Source organism: Daucus carota, chromosome 5, assembly GCF_001625215.2.
Source record: "Daucus carota subsp. sativus chromosome 5, DH1 v3.0, whole genome shotgun sequence".
In the NCBI taxonomy this organism is placed as follows: Eukaryota; Viridiplantae; Streptophyta; class Magnoliopsida; order Apiales; family Apiaceae; genus Daucus; species Daucus carota.
Genome location: NC_030385.2, coordinates 1,275,708 through 1,293,917, shown reverse-complemented (window position 1 = coordinate 1,293,917; position 18,210 = coordinate 1,275,708). Strand labels below are relative to the sequence as shown.

The 18,210-nt window shown below is 33.0% G+C and overlaps 3 protein-coding genes and 1 non-coding gene across 4 annotated transcripts; 2 read left to right on the top strand and 2 right to left on the bottom strand.

Moving 5' to 3' along the window:
- Positions 1-1,568: 1,568 nt before the first annotated feature.
- Positions 1,569-3,558, top strand: LOC108223083 (cytochrome c-type biogenesis CcmH-like mitochondrial protein). Its single transcript, XM_017397149.2, has 4 exons — positions 1,569-1,725; positions 1,889-2,069; positions 2,778-2,909; positions 3,028-3,558. The coding sequence occupies exons 2-4, from the start codon at positions 1,926-1,928 to the stop codon at positions 3,238-3,240; spliced, it is 489 nt and encodes a 162-aa protein (XP_017252638.1). The 5' UTR covers positions 1,569-1,725; positions 1,889-1,925; the 3' UTR covers positions 3,241-3,558.
- A 185-nt stretch (positions 3,559-3,743) lies between these two features.
- Positions 3,744-3,817, top strand: TRNAT-AGU (transfer RNA threonine (anticodon AGU)). Its single transcript has one exon. It is a non-coding gene; the product is annotated as a tRNA-Thr (tRNA).
- A 137-nt stretch (positions 3,818-3,954) lies between these two features.
- LOC108221135 (protein NRT1/ PTR FAMILY 1.1) lies at positions 3,955-6,885 on the bottom strand. The gene is made up of 4 exons (XM_017395034.2): positions 6,674-6,885; positions 6,304-6,521; positions 5,163-5,710; positions 3,955-5,086 (listed from the first exon to the last, which is right to left on the bottom strand). The coding sequence occupies exons 1-4, from the start codon at positions 6,762-6,764 to the stop codon at positions 4,069-4,071; spliced, it is 1,875 nt and encodes a 624-aa protein (XP_017250523.1). The 5' UTR covers positions 6,765-6,885; the 3' UTR covers positions 3,955-4,068.
- Positions 6,886-8,781: 1,896 nt separating this feature from the next.
- Positions 8,782-11,712, bottom strand: LOC108223737 (protein NRT1/ PTR FAMILY 1.2). Its single transcript, XM_017398133.2, has 4 exons — positions 11,342-11,712; positions 11,008-11,225; positions 10,068-10,621; positions 8,782-9,970 (listed from the first exon to the last, which is right to left on the bottom strand). The coding sequence occupies exons 1-4, from the start codon at positions 11,433-11,435 to the stop codon at positions 9,013-9,015; spliced, it is 1,824 nt and encodes a 607-aa protein (XP_017253622.1). The 5' UTR covers positions 11,436-11,712; the 3' UTR covers positions 8,782-9,012.
- Positions 11,713-18,210: the final 6,498 nt, after the last annotated feature.

Genomic DNA, 18,210 nt, shown 5'->3' with positions numbered 1-18,210 from the left:
AATATTTATGATATTAAAAAAATATACATACAAGTATATTTATTATGAATAAAAATATTTACTTTTTTATATAATATAATAATTTAATCAATTAATATTATAATATTTTAAACTAAATAGATTTTCAACACTCAAATAAACACGTGATATAAAAAATATAGGGGAATTATCTTGTATATTGTTTTTTCAATCTTATTTTCAAAAATACTACCTTATCCAATCTTATTTTCAAATCTCTAAAATATTTTCAAAAATACTATCTTTTTGAAAATATTTTCCAAAAATACGGTGGTTGCATATGCAACCATATATGCAACTACAAATCCTGATTTCAAGTTTCAGTTTTCAAATGTCATTTTCGACCTCATCTTTGAAGTCGATATATATATATATATATATATATATATATATATATATATATATATATATATATATATATATATGGATTCCAAATATGAGGTCGAAAATGACATTTGAAAACTGGAACTCGAAATCAGGAATTCAGTTGCATATATAGTTGCATATGGGTTGTATTCAGTTGCATATGGTTGCATTCAGTTGATTCTATTGCAATCTAATGGCCCCGCCAGGGGCACACCATACATCTGTTGCAACTTACAGTTTTCAGTTGCATTTAGTTGCATATGAGGTTGCATTTAGTTGCATATGAGGTTGCATTCAGTTGATTCTATTGCAATCTAATGGCCCCGCCAGGGGCACCCATACTTCAGTTGGAACTTACAGTTTTCAGTTGCATTTAGTTGCATATGAGGTTGCATTTAGTTGCATATGAGGTTGCATTCAGTTGATTCTATTGCAATCTAATGGCCCCGCCAGGGGCACCCATACTTCAGTTGGAACTTACAGTTTTCAGTTGCATTTAGTTGCATATGAGGTTGTACATGAGGTTGCGTGCAACCTCATATGCAACGGAAAACTGTAAGTTGCAACTGATGTATGGGTGCCCCTGGCGGGGCCATTAGATTACAATAGAATCAACTGAATACAACCCATATGCAACCATATATGCAACTGAATTCCTGATTTCAAGTTTCAGATTTCAAATGTCATTTTCGACCTCATCGTTGGAGTCGATATATATATATATATATATATATATATATATATATATATATATATATATATATATATATATATATATCAATTCCAAATATGATGTCGAAAATGACATTTGAAAACTGGAACTTGAAATCAGGATTTGTGGTTGCATATATGGTTGCATATGCAACCACAGTATTTTTGAAAATATTTTAGAGAATGTAGTATTTTTGAAAAAAAGATTGGATAAGGTAGTATTTTTGGAAATAAGATTGAAAACGTGATTATTAATAAAAAAAGCCCAAAAATATATAATCATGTGTCATCCTGATTCATCCAAATCACAATCCCGAACCTACTTAAACCGTGCTCAACTTGGATATGATTACAAGTTTGAATCCGATAATTAGTTAAACTTGTTAAATCGAGCGTGTGACAAACCCGACTGCAGCTCGAAAATCATTTGGAGCTCGACAAGTTTAATTCGAGTCAGATTTCGTCAAATTTTTACACTCGTTTAATTCAAAGAACGGTATTATAATTCACTGCAGTCGCACCAAAAAATAAAAAACACTGCAACCATCTTCGAAACACATTAACTAACACTTCAAACCCTTGAACACGGTAACTCGAAGTCATCTACTACGGTACTATCGGAATTGGCATGTAAGCTGCATCCTTGCATGTGTGCATCATCACGTTAATTTAGTAGTATAGTATATTTATTTCATTTTTCAGAAGGCCTACAAGTGTTTGATAAAATGCTTCTATGAGAATTTGCTATGAAGTTACTAAAATTTAAAAGATTTTCCTACATGGGTTTTTGTAGTTGAGTGCATAATTGAAGCTACAGCTCTTTGTTAGAGATGGAAAGTCAAGAAAATGATGTGAAAAGTTCTCAGGTGGTGGATGCTCGGGCAAGAAACATCAGTCATAATGTACGGTGCACGGAATGTGGTAGTCAGTCCATTGAGGACTCTCAAGCTGACATAGCTGTTTTACTTAGGAAGGTATCCCTAATACCCCGTGTTGAAATTTTGAATTTTATGTTGAGTAAAATGTTCGGAAATTTTATTAAAGTAATTGTATGTTAGTAAAATGTTCGGAAATTCTAAGCTTATAAATAAGTCAATTTGGGTTAAATCCAGATTATTAGATTCTTGTTGCATCATTTCTAGTTTTGATTGTGAAATCGAGTTGAATTTTGCGTGGGATCATGCATTGCCACCCTATATATTGATGCAGATATTAAGAAATGTGCCTTGAATCATCGAGTGTAATGGTTGATAAAATATATATAATCTAATACCATATTATGCGCTTGTTTTTTGCAATCTTGATATAGCTTCTTTTGAACTTTTCCGTGTTTAAGCTGCTTAATGATATATCAAAGATCCTTACTAAGTTGATTGAAGACTTATTTTAAGACCCAAGTTACTTGAGCTAATCTGGATTTGGGAACTTAATGTTTTTTTGTATGAGTATCAGTATGCACTTGATGCTTATTAGCGCTATGTTTAAACTTGATCATATGCATAGAGGAATACTTCAACTTGATGATTTGAACAGTCCAATCACCATGTATGGAGATAAGATGTGACACAATTAAATTTTGTTTCCTGTCCACTTTCTTATCCCATTAATGAGAAAAACTTTGATCATCGAATCCTTGCACTTTTCTACTTTTCTGTGATATATTCATCTGAATGTTGGTTTAGTTAATTCGTGAAGAAATTAAGTCTGGGAAAAGTGACAAGGAGATCTACAAAAAGCTGGAGGACGAGTATGGGGAAACAGTACTTTATGCTCCAAAGTTTGATATGCAGACTGCTGCCTTATGGCTATCACCAGTAAGTTTAAGAAGACACGAAGTTCTCTTTCTTTTTGAATTATATCTTATAAATAACTTTATTATTGAAAAAGGTTTTATTGCAAATGGTACTTTGATAAATTGGTGTTCTGGTTCAGCTTTTAGTTGCTGGTGCAGCTGGAGGAATTTGGGCTTACAACAAGCACAGGCAAAGGACCAATGTGCACATAATGGCCTTAAACCTTATTAGAGGAGTTCCATTGACCCCCAAAGAGAAGCAGACCATGTTAGAGATTCTCGCACCTTCTGACCTTCAAGGAGCTACAGCTACTTCTTCCTCCCCTTGGTGGAGAAGGTGGCTTCACCGATGATGTGAAGTGCATTTAATTATTAAAACAGATGGCAGAACCTTAAATAAGTAAATATCCGGGGATCAGAAAATAATGCATTGAGTGTCTGTTGAAGAGTATTTGTACTTGCAGAACTAGAATATCACTGTATTGTGTATTATTATGTTCGCTGCTTATACAATAAGAGGTATTCTTGGCCAACTTAAATCCTCTGTGAATATCTTGGTTAGCAATTTATTTATATTAGAGTTTCCTCCTTCACCGTGATGTAAAAATTTGTTTCGTATCCTTTTGATTTTCTGCAAGTTAAAGTTATGGTACTCCTGGGCTGACTATGTATGAGTTTAAATCTGGCAAGTCCTTTGTTATCACTAATCAGACTGATTGTTAATATTCAACATAATTGCACCAGTAAATTAGCTATTTTTGCAAGATATATCATGAACTACTTAGCCACTAATATGGGAAAACAGCAAGTACGCAAGAATCTATTTGCACAAACAAAAAGAGCTCATGTCAATTAAGCTTTCATAGCTCAGTTGGTTAGAGCACCCGTTTAGTAAGCGGGAGGTCTTGAGTTCAACTCTCAATGAAAGCAAAATGTTTTGATTTCATTATTTTTTTTTGGTTCAACTTTTTCCCTACAGTTTTATCTTCTAATTTGATGTCTGAAGAACAAAATTACACTGAAGCAGATAAGTTTCACTCCAAATCATTCAACTACAAGCTGGTGCATGATAAATGTTTTTCTATTTAGCTAAATTTGTATGATAAATGTTGATGCTTCTTAAACCTATAGACTATACTTCTATGCAGTCAAGCTCCAGAAGCTACATCATTAGGAAATTCTTAAGCACTTCTGTTTTCGCCTGCCAGTGAATACTGTACATTCAAAAGTTCAGGCAATGCAGACCTGGATTCGGGTATTTCCCCAACGTTTACTCTGTCGTTCTTTTCTGGAGGTTTGATGAAGCGCAACATCTCTTCTTCTGAAGAACCATAGCTTTTCTTATTGTCGCGCCTAACCCCATTCCTTTGTTCTGCACAAGGACCATAAGCCCAGCTGCATACGAGAAAATAGAAGAGATTCACTGCACTTAAAATTGCCAGAAGCCAGTAGTAACTCTCATAATGCCCCTTGTTGATGTTGGTCGAAGTCCAGCTCACTTTTCCCCCTTCACTTGTAACATGATTTACTGTATTCAATATAGCACTACCTAACAGATTTGCAAATGCCATTCCTAGCCCAAACATGGCTGATGCAATGCTAGACATGCTCTTCGGAAATTCAGAGTAGTAAAATTCAGTTTGAGCTATTGAGTTGAAGGCCTCGGCTAGTCCTCCCAGAACGTGTTGTGGTACAAGCCAATATGCAGACATGACAACCAGACCACTTGGATTGTCACTAAGACCCTGTTGAATTGCTTTTCTACGTCGAATATGCTCCACAATAGCTGCAACAACCATAGACATGAATGAACAGAATAGCCCGATCCCCATTCTTACTTTCGTATCAAGATGAACTGGTTTTCCTCTAATCTTTGATGCCAATGGAACCAATATGCGATCATATAGCATAATCCATGTAAAGATTGTAGCTATTGTAAATATAACAAAAGATGCGGCTGGAATTTCCAGTCCTCCAGCGAGGTGCCTATCCATGGACTTAGCTTGCAGCAAAACAAAGGAACTTTGAGTACTAATGTTTACCGACATCATGATTGCTGCAGACCACAAAGGCAGGACTCTGATTAGTGTTTTCAGCTCTTCAACTTGATCGACTGTGCAAATGTTACACGGGTTAGAAGCTACACCGTCTGGGCCTATCTCTTCAGAGTTCCAAATAACACAAGCTTTATTCATGAATCTGTTAAAAGTTTTTTTTTCAAGTTAATATATGCATACTAGTGATGAAAATGTTGATCATGAAGAATTTTCAGTACCTTAGTTTATCCGTGGGCACGAGACGTTCTGAGTCCTTGAGACTATACCACTTGATGGAATCTGGAGAAGGGAATGTCAGCTTTCGTTTTTTGTAACAGAGAGAAATTACTTGCACAAAGCTACTAAACAAGTTCATCTTGACTTTTGGCTTGATATAAAGAGAAGATGCAAGCAAGAAAAACACAGTGGAAAGGAACATGAGAAGAGCAGGAATCCCAAATCCCAATTTCCACCCGAAATGATCTTGAATGTAAACAATGCCGGTGAAAGCAAGCACAACTGCAACTGCTGCTGAGGCGTAATACCATCCAAAAAAGCGTTCTAATATCCTCTCATTCATAGGATTGTCCTTGTTATCTATCTGATCAGCACCAAATGCCAATGAACAAGGCCTAGTACCACCAGCCCCGATTGACATGACAATAAAGGCCGAAAGCAGTAACAAGTACTGAGGCGTTGAAGTCGATTTGCAGGGATGATCTTGCAGATTGCAAGGACCAGGCTTGGCTTGCGGTATCATTGCCGTTAGCCATAAGATAAACATGCCCTGTAATGTTACAAGTTACAACATACAATGTAGCACACTAGCAATCAGTACTGCTAATTATCAAGGGTGATCTCCAAATAAATCTTATAAACGTTTTTATAAACACACAAGGGCCAAAATGTGAACAAGCTCTCGACTGGTTAGGAGCTTGAATCATATAGATTGATAAAATAGTTTGTTAAAGCTAAATTTTGGGAATTAGATAAAATCAGGCCAACCCTGAAATTTATGAGACCTTAATTAAAATCAATTTCCGGGGTACTAGCGTATATATCCACAACACATTAATATATTTAGCATTGTTTAATATCTGGAGTTTTTCCAAAAATATCTCAATTGCAATTTTATTTTCAAAAATACGGTGCAATTGTACATGTGATTTCAATTGCAACTCTTGCAACCTGAAAAGTAATTGTGTAATTGTTTTTGACCAGCGTTACAACCATATACAACTTCGACCGTATTTTTGAAAATAAATTTAAAAATATGGGTATTTTTGTAAATTTTTCTTAATAATATCTTTGATAGATAAGGGATGAAAACGAAACTGAAACTCAAATCGAGATTTTATATTTACATATAACATAGTATACCAGGAAACTGAAGGTAGAACCAAGGGCAATGGTGGAGAATCGACCAAGAAATGAATCAGAGAGAAAAGCTCCAACAAGAGGCAAGAAATTGGTAGCAGCACTCCAAAAAAAGAGTATGTTTTGTCCCTCTGTAAACTCCATTCGATATTCACGTATCAAATACATTATCATGTTGGGCAAAAGCCCAAGGCTTGCCACTTTCTCCAGTGCCTCATTTGCTGTCAATCACCCCACACAAAAAATAAACTAAAATTATTAAAACACTAAAAAAAAATACTATCAACTTTTATTTAATACGATTTCGAATAAATGGTGAAATTTTATCAGTAGACAATTAAAACGGGACGGAAGGAGTAACACTGACACGTACCTATGATGAAAGGGATGGTGATGAAGCCACCCTTCTTCCTCTTTGGTGATTCTTGTTTAAACACATTTCTTTGATGAGATGGTTCCTCCATTTCAGATTACAAGCTGTGCTTTGAGTTTTTTTTTTCTTTTATCAGGACTAGAAATTTACAGTGCTTTACATAGAATAGCAAGAAGCTTGAAATGAGGTGGGGAGATAAAAGATACTCATAATGAAAATATATGGACGAATTATTTGTACATTTAATGGTATCTGTAACAAATTCTTACGAACTTGAATGTAAAAGGAAGATGTGGGTCCCTCCTAATTAATTAATGCAACATCTATTAACAAAAATAAAAAGAATAAAATAATTTACGAATAACTTATGACTGATGAGTGACTTTTATCAAAAATAAAAAAATATATTATTAAAAAAATCTCAAACTAATTTCTAACTTACAATTTTATTATACCAACACATATTTTTGAGTTTAAAATGATATCCAGTTTTAAATATATTTCATCGTGCTAAACAGCTCTAACCTTAATGTCATTAATGTCATGGTATATTTCCACACTTTTGTCGCTCCAGTTGAATATAGGTGGCGTTTGTTTCCAAGAATCAAATCTGGATTTTGACTTCTATTTTTCTTGACCGAGTAAAAGCACTTTTAAGAAGTTGAGAATGCTAGCTTCTCTCTCACAGCTTCTGCTTCTTTTTCAAATATTTTATTAACATATTAACTTCTCATTTCTACTCCACTTCTTTACTATAAATAAGAAGTTATTTATTTTAAGTTAACCGAAACGGATAGTTGCACTGATTTTACCTTAAATATATTTTGTGTATATCTATCATTAAATTATTTTAATGTATTGCTAAATTTAGTTGAAAACAAAGTTGGTTGAAAACGTATATGTTTCATGTACTTTATGAGGTGCTCAAATGTCAAACAACATTATGAGAAGAGATAGAGGAAAAGAAGACAGTCACGTTTTAAGCCACCGGCGGTTATCTTCTGTAAAGTATTCATCAGGAATTTACATCATTCGTTCTGTAAAAATAAATATGTGGTCCATATAAAGATGTACGTGAAAATTAATATTTTATTAAAAATCTAAAACATCGTCCATAAATTTAACATATTTTGTATAATAAATATTTTATAATATTATATTTGTGGAACATGAATAGGAGTCGTTTGCTTAGTTTAGAAAACAAATATTTATTCTTTAGAGGGACAAAGTGAGTTATAAGTTGTAAATAAATTCATATTTTATAAATTATTAGCGTGTTTTTTGATAATTGTTACATTTTTTTGATAAATTAACCTAAATTAACGTTTTTTCAAAATTAAGAGATAAGGAATAATAATCTGAACATATATAATAAAATAATTTATAATTACGTTCAAGAAAGATGCTTTTCAATTACCTTCAAGATAAGAAGGATGCTTTTGAATAGAATTAAAAATATGTAATAATATATATTAAAAAAAGTTTGAAAGTGTTTCGAATTAGGGAAAATTATATTACAGGTCATTGAAATATTGACGTTTTATCGTCTAGTTTCTAAACTAAAGATTCTGTTTTTTGGGTCACTTAATTTTTTTAATTTTTGATTTTTATTCTTCCGTCAAAAAGATCTCGACGGCTTTATAATCGGAAAACTAGAGTTCCTCGTGTTTACCATGATCAAAGCAATTTTGAAGATGTTATTGATATCTAAATTTATCCGTCGTCAAATTGAAGTTTGAATCTCTTGCGACGCTAATATGACGCCAATTTTTACAAATGAGGTTTAATTTTAATTTTAAATTTAGAGTTCTTGATGGAACATAATTTGTGAAAATTGATGTTATACGGGTATGACTCGTAATTCAAGTTTCAATTTGACTAGATAATCCTTCAAAAAGATATCTTCTCCGTCCATTTCCGTCCATTTTTTATGGTCAAACTTGGATGTTTTAAATGTCACACAATGACATAAGTTTACAGTTCATATATTTATCTAGAAAAAATAAAAATGAAAATGAAAGTGTCTTATTATGCACAAAAAGTCGAGTTATAACTACAAATAAACTCAGAGAATCATGAATACAAATTAAAACAATTTGCCCCGAGAATCGCACGCACAATATAATTTTCTCTTTCTTTTTTCTTTTTTCATAACATCATGAAAGCACAATCTACAATTTGATACATGATATATGTATATTTGATACATGAGAAAATGAAAAAACCAAAAAACCTACGAGTCACAATCTATGCAACAGTATGGAACACTATCCAGTTATACATTCAATACAATAACCAAACAAGCCTCTGCAGGAGCTGCAGATTTTTCACAACTTAACTTAAGCTACCAACAGTCTAGACTTAAACAATTCTTCACTTTTTTCTGCAGTTTCATCCTTCACTCTTGAGCTCTGCTTCATTAGTTCTTTTCCTGTACCATTACTGGTCTCGATTCCGATGCCATTCAGTCTTTCGACACAAGGGCCATAAGCCCAGCTGCAGATGAAAAAATACAGGAGGTTTACACTGCTCATTATTGCCAGGAGCCAGTAGTAGCTTTCGTAATGGCCTTTGTTGATGTTTGTGGATGTCCAGCTTTCTTTTCCTCCTCGCTTTGTAATGTCGTCGACAGTGCTCAGAATTAGGCTTGCTAGCAGATTGGCCACCCCCATTCCTACTCCGAACATGCATGAGGCAATGCTAGACATGCTCTTGGGGAATTCAGAGTAGTAAAACTCGGTCTGGCCTATTGCGTTGAAGGCCTCTGCTAATCCGTTAAATACGTGTTGTATTACTAGCCAATATGCAGACATGTTGACTAGTCCCATCGGGTTGTTTAACAAGCCTTGTTCAATAGCTTTTCTTCGTCGGACATGCTCTATAATTGCTGAAGCAACCATTCCTAATAATGAGAAGAATAGTCCGATGCCCATTCTTACTTTTACACCAAGATAAACTGGCTTTCCTCTAATCTTTGAGGCTAGTGGAAGCACAAGACGGTCGTATATCACAATCCAAACGAATAGTGAGATCACGGTGAATAAGCCAAATGAGCCTGCTGGAACTTCAAAGCCTCCAATAAGGTGCCTCTTCATGGACTTGGCTTGGAGAAGTTGAAATGAACTTTGACTAATGTTTATCGACATCATTATTCCTGAAGACCATAACGGCAAGACTCTAATTAATATTTTCATTTCTTCGACTTGATCAACGGTGCAAAGAGTCCATGGATTTGAAGCTACTCCATCTGAGGTTATGTCCTCGGGCCTTCTAATTATGCAAGCTTTATTCAAGAACCTAAAAGAACATTGTCAATAACCATATGTTAACGACGTTTAATATATAGTCTGATACAGAAAATTCAAGAATCCAAAACAATATGAATTTTTAGTACCTCAGTTTGTCAGTAGGCACATAATGGATCGAGTCCTTTTGATGATGATACCATCCATCGGAGTCTTGAGGTGGGAGAGCTAGCTTTCTGTTCTTATAAGAAACTGTAATCACTTGGCAAAAGCTCGTGAACAAGTTCATTCTAACCGTCTGTTTAATGTATAAAGAAGATGCAATGAGAAACAGAGAAGCCGATAAGAACATGAGTATGGCTGGAACGCCAAATCCCACTTTCCATCCCGCGTGATCTTGAATATAGACAATGCCTGTTAAGGCAATCACAACTGACAGAGACGCAGAGGCATAATACCAATTGAAAAAGCGTTCTAGTACTCTTTCGTTCTTGGGATTGTCTCTCTTGTCCAATTGATCAGCACCAAAGGCCAATGAACACGGCCTAATCCCTCCTGCTCCGATGGAGATTAAACCAAACGACGCATACAAGAGAAAGTGCTGGAACGAAGAGGCGGGTTTGCACAATTGTGGTGTTCTAGGATCACATGGACCCGGCCTCGCTTCTGGAATCATTGCTGTTAGCCATAGAAGTATCATCCCCTACAATTTCCAAAAATTTAATAAAAATAGTCAAGAACTAACAAAAACATATACTACTAAGCCGGCTTCATCTTCTTATATGCCTATTTCACAGATTCATCTCACTAATATTTCGACTAATTTCCTAATTTCCAGAAATAGAATACTTATAAACAACTATTAATAAAGACTATCGCAACCAAATAATATCACTACAGAGGATTCGTTGATAGCCTAGTGTCGAAATATTTCCCTCTCCCTAATGGCCAAAGGTCATCAAATGCTAACTAACATACTTTACCATACCTAAACATATCTTTTAAGCAGAATCTTGAAAACCCATTAAACAGAGGTGCTAAATATAGAAAATTGCAAAGAATCTGAATCAAACAAAATCGGAAAGTTACCAGAAGACTGGAAACGGAGCCAAGGGCAATAGTGGCAAATCGACCCAGATAAGAATCAGAGAGAAAAGCCCCAAACAAAGGAGTGAAATTGGTAGCTGCATTCCACAGATAGAGTATGTTCTGGCCTTTTGTCAAGCTCATCCCATAATCCATTATAAAATACAGTATCATATTTGGCAGTAGCCCATAGCTTGCCACTCTCTCAAATGCCTCATTTGCTGCAAATTAAATTTCATCATCTAAAATATTACTTAATAAAAATACCGAAATAACGAGTTTCTTTGATTCAAGAAAGTTTATCATCTGACCATCAAAGTTACGAGAATATACTTGCCTATTATGAATGGCATAGTAATAAGGCCACCCTTTGGTTTCTTTGGTACTTCTTGCTGCTGCTGCTGTTCTTTCTGATCTGAAGACATCTCCATCTCTGTGCAGTTCCCAATGCACACTCACTTGTACAGACAGATCAGGTAGTACTATTATTATATAATGAGGGAGAGAGAGAGGTTAAGAGAGAGAGAGAGAGAATGTCAGTGATGAGTTATTCTTATATTCTTGGAACAGCCATGATCGAGCTTATTATATACAACACAGATATCTACACATCTATGCATCGTCTGTACATATATAGAAGGTTAAAGTACATGAAAAAAAAGGTGGCTCAGCGACATTCCCGGATACATTCCCCTGCCTTTGCTGATTGGGGAAGTAAAATCGAGTCGAGTCGGCTCGCGTTATTAAAAATTGAGTTTCGGATTTATAAACGAGTCAAATTGTTTGTGAAACCGATTATTCCCGATGTTGTAAAAAGCGGAAATCAGATTTAATCGGGGAAGTCACGGAATAAGGATTAATCAGAAATCAATTGCATTATTTGGGAATTAGTCAGATGATTAATAAAATAATCAAATATTTAATTAGTCCCGTAAGCTAAGAAACAGAGATTAGTAGGGGATTACTCATAATTAATCCCGGGAGATTATTCCACAATCTTACTACTGCTAACCTAACTGAAAGATGTGATGTAAAGTTCTGACCCAAGTTCACTCAGTAATCATTTTAAGCAACTTGTGACAAACAAAAGTTACTCACAGTTTTAACTTTTGTGCAGTCAAATAATTGTGTTCCTTCAACCACCTTTTAATATTCAGATGATTATGTACACTTTTCGTATCATTCCTCTGTCACAGCCGATCAGTAATCATGATTATTCCAAGGATTAGAAAGTAGTTTGAGTCTAACAAACGAACTTGTAAGATTTTATTCTCCATTAGCTTCCCTAATATTTCGTAAGATATAACTTTATATCGGTGAGAATATTGAATAATAGAGAAGATGCTAGTGCTGCTAAACTTTCTAGTCTGTATTTCTGTACTTTTTTGGAGCTTGCCCACGTGCTATGTTTCGACTTTCCGCTCTCTATTATCCTGAATTTTCATCAATTCATACCTCATATATACTAGAGTATGTTTTACTCCTTTTTGTGAGGATAATATTTTAGTTTTATAGTTTATATAAAGTAAGAAATTGGATTTTCATTAGATGAGATTTATAAAACTTACTGTAACTAAGATAATTGTTTTTAATATTTTAACTCACTCACTAATCATGCATGTCTAGAAGGACGAAGTCCGAGCGATTTCTATATGTTTGGGATTATATATTTTGCATGTATCTTAAATCTCTTATATAATATAATTTTGTAACGTTTTTTAAAAATATTTTTTCTGAATAAGAATATAATATTATATATTTATTCAGAAACAAAAAATCTTAAAAATGAATTATAGAGTTATATAATTTTTTTAAAAAAAGTGTCAAATAATATAAAAATGAATAGGACGGAGAGAAACTATTTGGAGAAAATTGACTAAAATCCACTCTCACATTTTAATATCTTTTATCTTTTTATGTGCTACTAAAATTTTCATAGGTATAAAAGGAAGTAAGTCTTGAATTATAACAAATATGAATTTAAAAATTAAGTGTAACATGGTCAAGTTACATGAGCTAGAAAAAATGGAGTTTAAAGATTATAAATAAGAAAAAGTAATTGTGACCACTCTAGCTAGAAAGATTATAATAATTTTTTCAGTAACAGTGTGTTTATATTATTGAAGTATTATGGAGTACTAAGCTTGAAGAGAGAAGCGAAAGTTAAAAAGAAGCAAAGGCATTAGCTGTCAGCTTGCCACCTTTTTCTCCAAATACTGCAGATTGTCATGAGCTATGTCGGTCTAATCTCATCTCATTATTTCCTTCTATTATTTAACACCTGAATTTTATTTTTAATCAACAGAGCAATATTATTACCGGGTATTTTAGCTTTTCTAAAACAACGTGGTTAATTAGTTATCATTAATTTTCGAATTTGATAAAAAGAACATACCTTTTTTGAGTAGATAAGAACATACTATAATTTATATTTCATCACAACATCAGTCTAAGAGTGATTTTTCTGAATTTTTATGTCTGAATTTTAAGTCATTTTCAATTTTAAACTGAAAATATATGTTTGTTTGACAGTCGGAAGTCGATTTAAAATTAAAAATAATCAGATATTAACTTGAAAATATGAGGTAGGATGTACTTTTTAAATCAAGTTATTTCATTTTTGTAAATTTTTTAATAAAAAGAGGAAAAAACAGCAATAGACTTCAAACAGTGAAATAACAAGGGGGTATAACTAGGATGCAGAGGGGTGGCGCCCTCCGCTTCATGTGAAACGACTAAAATATGTGCGAAATGTTAAATAAATGGATATTCGTAGCTAGGGTTGGTTGTTTAAGGCATGAGTGTAGCACATGCAGACTTGTACCGAAAGTCTCATGGAAAAGCACAAAGATATGATGATGATGTTATCTTCGGGATCGCCACTGTTGTGGGGATGTAATGTTGGATGCTATTCCCTCCGTTTCTTTTTTCTTTTCTTGTTTGTGATGTCGGTACTGTTCATAACATGAGACAAATTACTAATTTACATCTAATCTATAAAACTAAACATAGTCATGAGTGATCTTGTTAGATTCGTATTCACAAGTACTTCAATACGATGAAATTTTTATATTTAATGCTATTACGAAATGAAATATATTAACGATCAAAAGTACGTGTTGGTAAACGTGAAAAATACAAACAGGAAAAGTATTTAAAGACGGAGGGAGTAGTATGCCTTTCTAGTTTAATACTCTGTGAATTTCTTTGTCAGAGTGTGTCCGAACAATTTAGCTTCAGATTAGTTTGTGACGGTAGAAATCGGGGAACTATAATCGATTCATCAAAAAAAATTTAGTAAATTAGCTGAGAATCCATCCATTGCGGCGGTCTATTAAAATTATATTAATGATTCAATATTAATATTTGTAGAATGTAATAATTTTGTAGTTGTTTATAAAAAATATATTAATGATTAAAAATTAATATTCGTAGGATAAAATAAATTTTATATTATAAAATTTTTGATGTAATACCAATACTAATATATAAAATTGCAAAATTGCACTATAATTCATGGTGAAAAAATGAAAATAAATGTTTACACGTAATTAACAATTTAACGTACTACGAATCCTAATTTTATTTGTGTTTTTTTTTCGAAAAGTAATCATGTTCATACATTGTCACCTTCCTCCAATTTTTTTGGATTGATTGTGCACAAAAACATCTAACTTAAATCTGTGACATAGCGGTCTATAACTACCAACCTGCCTTCACTTAAAAATTGCTTGAACGGAGCAAACAGATAATGCATGAATAATTTTTTTCCTTTGTACAAAATATATCATATAAAAATTAACAACAACAAACATGTCCGATGAACAAAACAAATATTATAAAAGAATAACCAACAAACATACATCACTAATAGTTAATTTATTGATATCATCATCAATATCATGTCAAGACTATATTCTTCTCCCGTGTTTGAATTTGTCGACTCCCACAAAGCGGTCTATAACTACCTTTGCTTGCAACAACTTTTTTTTTCAATACCGTATAAACAACCTTCATTTATCGTTGATAAGAACGGCACCACCGAGTTAGAAATAAAGCAAGAGAACTATCACCAGAGAGAGGTAGGGTTGTGATATTGAGAGAGAAAGTTGTGTTTAGATGATCCAAAACCCTACGATCTACCGGGGTATTTATAGGTGCAGCGAGACCTACTCTTTCTCATAATTAAATAATTTGAAATAAAATCAGATTAAAACTTTTAAGCTGCTATATTCCATAAATAATCTGAAACAAAATCAGATTCTGAAAGTTGCTTCTAATATATCTGAAACTAAAAAAAAGTAGTTTTAATTTTTGATATTTTTCATCCGAAAATTCCAGAAAATTAGTAAAATAGAACGGAGCGATGTGAGAGTCACCACCTACACGCCCCTCGTTTCTCCTTTATATAAGTATATTGATATTGACTGATTTAGAAATTATTAATGAAATTAGAATATAATCAATGTATTAGTGAAATATTTTAAAAATTAATCAAGGATTTTAGAACATCGACTATGTTATAAAATAGTTGAATATTAATAGCATGGCGGAAAAATTATTATAATAATGAATATAGTGAGAGCAGTCAAAGGTTTGGGGTTGTGGAGGACAGCAAGTTGGTGGTACAAGATATAGGGATGGACCCTGTAGTAAAAGGGTTTGAGACTTTGAGGGGCAAAATTCTTTGCTGATTGACCTTTTATAATCTGAAAGCTGATAATATTTTATTTAATCATAACGTATTCGTTTAAATTCACAATTGTTCAATGGATTTTCATATTTTATCACAATAGATTTTAATAAAAGGAAAAGAAATAAAAAGGGAAAAAAAATAAAACGTAAAAATGTGACCGGATTGTTATTTACAGAATTTGTGAATACTCCTACTTATTTTGAGGGAGCTGAGGTACAGTTTTCCTCTTTCAGTTGTAAAACGTCTTTATTTCAGTTGAATGTACTTAAATTATTAATGTGTGAAATTGGCTAAAATGTCTTGTAAAACGAATTAATGAAGCCAGGACCATTAGAAATCTACAATTATTAGACTTTCCTGTGCTGCCTTTGCAATTATTATATTCCTTGACAATTATATAACCTATGCAACAACTATTGATGAAGAGAATAGTTTGTAAACCTTTTGATGATATGTAATTCGAATTCTAATATTTAAATTGATAATTTGATTCTTGAGTTGGAAGCGGCAATTGCTGGTCGATCTCCAACTCGATTAGTAACTCTAACCAATTCACGTCGATATCAATTGGCATCAAGAAAACAATAGCAGATTGATGGTACAAAGAGTGGGTGAAGAGTGAACACTAGTTGGGAAAAACCCATAAGCATACACACTACACTCCACAGACCTGTCTATTTTCTTTAACATCACAAGTCGTATATTACTTTATTTTTTTTTTTTTTTTCAGTAGATGAGTTGTATCTCGAGATACAATAAACCGTTACAAGGCATTTCATTATCCAAAAAAGATTATCATCTAACTGAAAAATATGCAATATATCTCCGGACGTTTAGATAATAATACTTTAATGTCTGAGAGGAAAAAACCCATAAAAATCTCTAGCAAGGATCCGCAAAAACAAACTAAACAAGATGAACATAAGTTCATATAAAAATTATATTGCGCTTTGTATCACGGGACTTTGAGTCATTAGCAAATGAGCACCCACACTTTAAAACATAACAGTTCGTATCCCAAAATATATTAGCTTCTAGTTTGTAATCCTGGCCCACACTCCGTTAAAAACACCTGTTAACTTTAACTGTTTGAGAGGTAACACTGAATTGAATTGGGTCCATGAATCTAAGAAATAGTGAAAATTCTTGATAAATCTTGGTGAGATCGTCGATAACTCGATATTGTACCGAAGGCGTATATTAGTTTCTAATAGCTAATTTATCCCGTGATCCCTCAAAATTTATGTATTATATTTTGAAATTATTTCTGAACACATACAACGATGTAAAGAAAATATGTATTTAGATTTAGATTCTGAAAATTTATTTAAAATTTGGAACTGCTGTAAAAAATTATACAATATTTTTTATTTAAAAAATATGTATTTAGATTTTGAATTTTAATTTTTTTTACATTATTGTGTGTGTTCAAACTAATATCAAAATTGTAAAATATCAAACACAGTGCTTTTTGGCTACCTAGTTGTGAGATATATGTTGGTTATGAATGACAATAAAAAGGAGAAATAGACAGGAAATCATAGCTGTAGTTGGAATGCAAAGGAAGAAAGTGGTAGTGATCTTTCACAATCTGGCTTGGGCTCACTTATATAAGATTCTAAACACACACTACATATGCGAGGAGTGTTGGGTAGGAATAGTTTTGGACTAGTTTGTGCATTATCACTCTTACTTGACTAACAATATTATTTGACCGATTCATCATTGATCGATGTATATACACTTGTGTCGAATCTCGAGTTTCAATCGTTTGTCAGAGACCCGACGCTTAATAATATGCCTTGGTCAGGTCACATCTTTCACGCTTGTGCAGCTCCTTCTTCTTGTTTATTTGTGACACGTCCAGTGTATAGCTCTGTCCCGAGCTGGGTGGGGGCTGATTTATGTCGTATCGAAATTTTATTTTATTTGATTTATTTCTTTGTTTTATGAATTATTTAGTGCGATGTTGAATTATTTCAGTGATACGATGTGACAGTAATGTACCAAAATTTTGTTTGGTCAAAATAGATGGAGCAGATGACAGTGGAACAACATTTGTATGTGTTTGGCAAAATATTATTAAATAACATTTTTAAAATTCTTTTATCATTTTGAACTTTAAGCAAAGACACTATGGGCATCCAAAGCACTATAGTTCATCGAGATAGAGCCAGAGGAATTGAGAAATTTAAAAATGGAAAAGGTACAAGAAAATGCTGTGGTGTTTATTTCGACCTCTATGTTATTTATAAATTAAATAATAAGAAATTATTAAAAGAAATCATATGTACATCAAGGGGTGTATTGAATATGAATTTTAAAGATTTTTTATAAACTCGTTTTAATTTAATTCTGATTAAAAAGATAATTTTAAAATTTGGAAGATTTAGTTGGAATTTTAAAAATTGTACTACAGAGATATGATATTATTCAATCGTGATTTTAAATTCTATTTATGTTGTTCGATTGAGATTATTTAATACCTCGATTATTTATATTGAAAAAGG